Here is a 6,424-nt window from a genome sequence, read left to right on the forward strand (position 1 = left end):
TTGAAATGATTATTTTTAATTTTGAGAGACAATTTTGAATATTTAATTGACAAATTCAAAACTTAAAACTTATCTAATTAGATTCACCTATATGAAAACTATGAAATTCAATTAACATTTGAATAAAAAAAAATTATAAACATAGAGAAAATTATGTGAAAAATTATGTTTTATGAGCAATTACAAAATAACATGAAATTAAAGTTTTAGAATTGTTTTCGTTACTTTTTGGATTTATTTATATAGAACTTTCATCATGTTTAAAACACTTTTTTATTTTTTTAAACTTCAAGTGTGTTTAATAATTTTCATATAGACAAGTTTTAAATTTTGAATTTGTTAATCAAATATTCAAAATTGTCTCTCAGTATTAAAATAATTATCGTTTCAAAAGGATCAAATAGATCCAAATTTAGGAGATAAAAAACTAAAATGAATATTTTAAAAGATAAAAGTCCAAAATAAATATAAAAAGAATAAGATAAAAGACTAAATATAATTTAATCTTTAATTTAGTAAGATACTCGATCAAAAGAACTAACCTAATTTCAAATTAGGAAAAATAGACACTTCTGTGCCTCTGTATTTAAAAAAAAAAAAAAAAAAAGAATAGTGGGTAGTTATTTAAAATATAAGAGGTTTGAAAACTAAATGTCATTGAAATAGAAAAAAAGAGAATAAATAAATAGATAAAAGATAAATGATATACTGGTTTGTATTTAAATGTATAAAGGTTGATTGTAAGATAAATTAAATTGATATGATATAAAAATATTATAATTCAGCGTCATTAGATAGATTCTTAAATCAATATAATTTTGTGCACAATCTTTAATAAAATATTGAATATGTATATAATCACATCACATTCGTATAATATAATATATAATATATTATGTTATAGAATTTGATATTTATAAATTGGCTGTAAGGAGTAGGCTCATATGATACAAAGAAAGAAGTGAATTGGATTGCGTGAGAGCCTTACTCTGAGACCTGTTCTGACTGGTGAGCAATTCATACCTTCAACATGCTGCATGGGAGTTACGCCACATGCACGTGCTTTTTTATGCATCATCTTCTCCACCAATTTCATCTTTTTCTCTTCTTCTTTGCACGCCATGACCCACTTATTCTCATCCAACCAGATTAGCTTTCTTTAATGAATTCAACTTCCACTCCGTTTTCCATCATCTCTCCGTATTGGGGAGATGATAGAGTTTTTGTTTGATTCAATTTTTTAATAGGGTATTGGAGTTGAGTTTATATGCATTCCACATTCTTGTTTGTTTCTGTGCTTTCAATGCTTTAATTTTGCTACCATGCTGGATATTTTGTGGATTTGTGTAGTTGAATGCTTTTAGGGTTTTTGTTGGTCTTGTTTTCTCAAATTCTCTTTTTATCCTTTGATTTTCTTTTGAATACAATGTTAGGCGTGAATTCAAACTAATCTCACTGACTCAATCATTTTGTCTCGATTACTTTTAATGTTTGGATTAAATCTAAATCAACTTGTTCAAACGGATGTTGGATAATAAATTTTGATTTTTAAATTTAACTTAATTCAATTCAACCCTAATGTATAATATATTATTAAAATTATACATATAATATTATAATTATATATTTTGAATTCAAGATACTTAATATTTTAAACCTACCTCTTTATCTCACAGAACATACAAATTATAGGAAAAAAAAATTAAACAAACATTTTTTTTTAAGTTGTAACAATGAACAATACTTTAGAGACTTCACTTTACTGTTTGTTGTTGTTACAGATTGAGATTTTCTCTTTAATCAGACTTAAATTGTGTATATACGGATTCAAATTATATACAAGAATTATTTAATGACTCGTATAATAGTATGTTCAAATACACATGCTAAATGTTTATAATATATAATTAAAAATTAAAATGATTTATATATATATGATTCAAATTATATACGGATTCAAATTGTATACAAGAATTATTTAATGACTCGTATATTAGTATGTTCAAATACACATGGTAAATGTTTATAATATATAATTAAAAATTAAAATGATTTATATATATAAATAAATATTATGTTTAATATATAAATTATATTTAAAATTTAAATAAATATGTTCAAATATATAGATTGTATTTTAAATTTATAATAAATAATTTATATATAACACAATAATTATTTATTGATAATTTATTTTGAAAATATTAGGCAAAATTTGCTACCAACAGACCTTATTAATTAGTATATTTGCATCATGGTGGTTGTTAATTCTTTTTTATTTTCTGCTGACAGTTCTCTGAATTGGGATGAGTTCTGCTGCTAAAAACATGGATGAGCATGAACTAATTCGAGGGGCGGTCCTTAAGTACCTCATGAACCAAATAACCTGCAGCAAAGAGTTTTCTGAGTCAATGAAGAATAAAGAAACTAATGAAAGCCTTTTAGAAAGTTTATGCAACGGATTGAAGCTATCTTTATTGGAAAAAATTATTATCAGTCTTGTTTTATCTGATTCTGAGAATCCTGATGCCAGGCTGAGTGGTAAGTATGAAGTCACATTTAACTTGACTAATAATGTTAATGGTCATTTCTATATTATCTATACTGTGTCAATAATATTTTGCCATTTATATATAGTATATTTGACCTGAAATGTTGCTTGTGTATAGGCAAATCTTTTTGCATGGCTCGGATTGAGGAATTGTTTGCCAATCCTGGTTCTTGGAGTTGCAATGAGAAAATTCACAAAATTATCATGTTCCTAAAGCAGTCTAAGGGTCTTTCCAAGCACATGGTTTCCTTTATGCAGATATTATCACTTGTGAAGTTCAAAGACAAGCCAACTTTTGCCTTGACTCCATTGCTTCCTGAAGAGATGCATGAGGCTGATTTAAGGTGGTAATGTCTTTAGTAATCCTTATTACCATTTTATTAAGTTAACTACTCATCATTGGGCCAATGATATTGAAAACTTATTTGATTTAACCACTGAAATAAGTGGTTAACATAAAACTGGCAACCATTTTTCAATACAATCATATATTTGTTGTATATTATTAGTTATCAATAGTAATTAATTCAGTCATGATGTTTAATTAGTTATTCATCTTTTTACAGGAAGATGGAGTTGTTCCACAAGTGTGGAGAAAATGATTTTGATGCTATTTTGGAAGACATGCAGAAGGAAATAAACATTGGAGATATTGTGAAGGAACAAGGCTATGGATGCACGGTTGATGTCTCAAAGTGCAAGGAGATATTTCTCCATTCTCATCTCTAACTGATAATATGCTATCTAAATTACTTGGTGCAATTGCTTATAGTCGTACTGGGATGGAAGAAAACCAGAACACATACTTAACATTTCCTGCAGCCAATGGATCCAACGTGTCTCAGTTGCCACCTCTTAACTCTATTGGAATATTGATGTCTTGGTAGATACAGTTAACCATCTTGTGAGTTTTATTCAATAGGACTTAAAGTTCCTCTCATTTTGTTATTGCCTTTTGAATAAGAAAGTAAATCATTTCATTTTTATGTGCTTTCTGATACAGGCACCTCAAACCAACTGGATATGTGTCATGGAAAATCTTGATCATGAAGGGTTTTTCCTTCCTTGTGAAGAAGCATTCCTTTTTCTCATGTGTGTGTATAAACATGCCTCTGAGGTATGATATCAGAACCTTAGATATGCTTTTCCGGTATCTTAGCTGATTTAAAATCAGTTTTGATACAAGTTAGAAATAATTTTTAGAGCTTCTTTGCTGAAAAATAAAGAATTTTTTCTAGAAGAAAAGTTATCAAAGCCATTTTTAATCTTGTATCTAAATAGGCTTTTATATGCAAACTCTGGCATAAAATTCTGAATGTATGAATGTAGTACATTTAGATTGCTGGTATGATGATCTGTTTGTACATTTAGACCTGTTTGGATAAATTATTCCAAAAGCACTTATAGGAAGAAAAAAATTAAAATAAACTTATTAATGAACTAAAACTAAATTATACATGAGTTAAAAATAAGATTTTTGAAAAATTGATAAAAAAGAAAATTTCTACAAATTAACTTATATTTAAGCTAATTTTAACTCATGAAAAACTTTTGTTTTTATTTTTTATATTTTTCTCTCTTAAAAGTATTTCTAGAGAAGTTTATCTATGTTGACCATTATTGTTTCTTGTTCCTATCGCCAAATTCTTATGACAACAAATTGCTGTGCAGGCATATGTTGATGCAATTAATGGCCACAAGCTTCAAAATGGCCATGCAAATCATGCATGGTTGTGTCTTGACCTTTTAGACGTCCTCTGCCAGCTAGCCGAGAAGGCTCATGCCAATAATGTTCGATCAATCCTTGATTACCCTCTTAAACACTATCCTGAAGTGTTGCTTCTTGGGATGGCACATATTAATGTACAATCTAATGGATTCATATTTGTTGGTTCTCAACAATTACCTATTCTATGTCTTTTCTTGATTCATGTAGTTTACATTTGTTGTTCTTGCAGACTGCCTATTATCTCTTGCAACGGGAAGTATCTCTGATTGTTTTTCCCAAGATAGTAAAAAGTGTTGTAGGCAGTGGGATGATTCTACACCTTTGGCATGTTAATCCCAATCTGGTCTTGAGAGGGTTTATGGATTCTCAAAACAATGATGCGGGCAGCATTATAAGAATTGTGGACATCTGTCGGGAGTTAAAGGTTGTTCTCTTTTTAAGTGTGTGTTTTTTACTTTTATTCATTTCAATCATTTTCCTGATAGATAGATAGATTGCACTAAGTTGTTATGGTTTTCTTGATTTTGTTATATTTGAGGATTACAATTGACTATTGATATGATTAAAATAGAAATAATGCATTAATAGAATATATAAGTAAAGAGTAATTTTTATCTTATAAATCAGTTTTATAAGATTAAGTTAGGTTCATAATAAAAAATCTCCTTGTAAGATAAGAATTGTTTCTCACTTATATATAGATATATCACTAGTAGATGTGGCCAAAATAGAAATAAGGCATTAGCAAAGTATATAAAGAGATAGCAATCCTCACCTTATATATTGATCTAGACTCAATTTGCTTTCTTAATATGTTTTAATAATAAGCGAATCTCACTTTCATTGAGCCCTTAGTTGCAAGAAGCCTTCAAGTTTGTCTTCACGATTCACAAATGCCAATCTCTTTTCTTTTTTACAATCTTGTGCCATTTTTAACTCATGCTTCTTGGTGGTTTATAGATTCTATCATCCGTGGTGGAAATTATGCCCTCTTATTATAGTATAAGGTTAGCAGCAGTGGCATCAAGAAAAAAATTCATTAACCTCGAGAGGTGGTTGAATAGAAACTTAACTAGAAGCAAGGACATCCTTTTTGTGGTAACAATAATACCTTTCCTCGTTCTTTGGATCCTAATTTTTTTTACAAACTAACTTCACAGATTTAGAGTCTAATTGAATATAAATTAAAAGTGCTTTTGAGAGTTTTTATATTGAAAATAAAGAACTTTTTTCAATATAAAAACTCTTAAATATGCTTTTAAGCTTCTATCCAAACAATCTCTTATGCAGTCTTTTGGTTTCGTCACTTGTGCATTCCAACGTGTACTCCTCTGAGTTTATTGTAGCAAAAAAGTGGCTGACATTGTTAGGCTTTGCAGGAGTGCCTCAAGTTCTTAAAGGATGTCCATTTTGGTGGATCACAAAACCTTTCTGGAAAATCTTTTCATTAGTCTGGTGCTGTTCCGAGCCTCTATGCTGAGACGACTTCCACCTTCTTGAAGGTTCTACTTTAAATATTTGGTTTCTCTGCCTGTTGATCTTATTTGATTTTCATCTCACTTTTTCTGATTACAGGTTCTTAAATCCCACACCAACTCGGTTGCCTCTAGACAACTTTCTCAGCAGTTGGAGAGGCTGCATATATCTATTGAAGATTACTCTCTGGTTTTTACTCTTCAATTTCTCAGTTTCCTATGTTTATTCTATCGCTCGTGCTCATATCATTTTATATTTTCACTTAATTTTGTTGCTACAATTGCAGTTACATAGTACAGATAGAACCTCGTCAAGGCTTTCTTCTAATCTTGGTTTTGTTGGTCCTTCCCGTGGATCTATTTCTACTGGTATATTTCTATCACTTGTGTTTCTACAGTTACATAGCCTGTTGCTTTGCATAAAGACATAAATTTATGCTTTCTATTTCTGAAAATATGTTGTGCTCCTTTGATATGTGCATCTGGTGTAGGGTTTGGATCTGCCTTGAACACTGAAATTTTGGTTGCTGCTGCTACGAAAATAGAAAGTCCTATTGAGGTACTCTCTAGCCTTGTACAAAAGATTAATCAGACTGGCTGCTTTTCTTCAGTTTTGATAATTGATTCGCTCAGTTGTTTATATTATCAATGATTTTACTTATCTACTTA

At 29.4% G+C, this 6,424-nt stretch overlaps 1 protein-coding gene and 1 long non-coding RNA gene across 3 annotated transcripts; both read left to right on the forward strand.

Annotated features, from left to right (window-relative positions):
• Positions 1-2,094: 2,094 nt before the first annotated feature.
• On the forward strand, positions 2,095-3,958 carry LOC145955639 (uncharacterized). Its single transcript, XM_083070611.1, has 3 exons — positions 2,095-2,541; positions 2,670-2,895; positions 3,118-3,958. Exons 1-3 carry the CDS (start codon positions 2,307-2,309, stop codon positions 3,278-3,280), a joined length of 624 nt encoding a protein of 207 aa, XP_082926737.1. The 5' UTR covers positions 2,095-2,306; the 3' UTR covers positions 3,281-3,958.
• Positions 3,959-4,121: 163 nt separating this feature from the next.
• On the forward strand, positions 4,122-6,200 carry LOC145955640 (uncharacterized). Of its 2 annotated transcripts, XR_014432305.1 has the most exons (3): positions 4,122-4,704; positions 5,241-5,945; positions 6,043-6,200. It is a non-coding gene; the product is annotated as an uncharacterized LOC145955640 (long non-coding RNA). The 2 variants fall into 2 exon arrangements; XR_014432304.1 differs by having other exon boundaries at positions 5,241-6,200.
• The last annotated feature ends 224 nt before the right edge of the window (positions 6,201-6,424 follow it).

The sequence above is a fragment of the Cajanus cajan genome, chromosome 3, assembly GCF_000230855.2.
Source record: "Cajanus cajan strain Asha chromosome 3, NIPB_CcT2T_4, whole genome shotgun sequence".
NCBI lineage: Eukaryota > Viridiplantae > Streptophyta > Magnoliopsida > Fabales > Fabaceae > Cajanus > Cajanus cajan.

What these genes read in the sequence shown, in the direction of transcription:
- LOC145955639 (XM_083070611.1), top strand. Translation starts at nt 2,307, where the DNA reads ATGAGTTCTGCTGCTAAAAACATGGATGAGCATGAACTAATTCGAGGG. An exon ending in TCCTGATGCCAGGCTGAGTG is followed by an intron (nt 2,542 to 2,669) that starts GTAAGTATGAAG and finishes GCTTGTGTATAG; the next exon opens with GCAAATCTTTTTGCATGGCT. An exon ending in ATGCATGAGGCTGATTTAAG is followed by an intron (nt 2,896 to 3,117) that starts GTGGTAATGTCT and finishes ATCTTTTTACAG; the next exon opens with GAAGATGGAGTTGTTCCACA.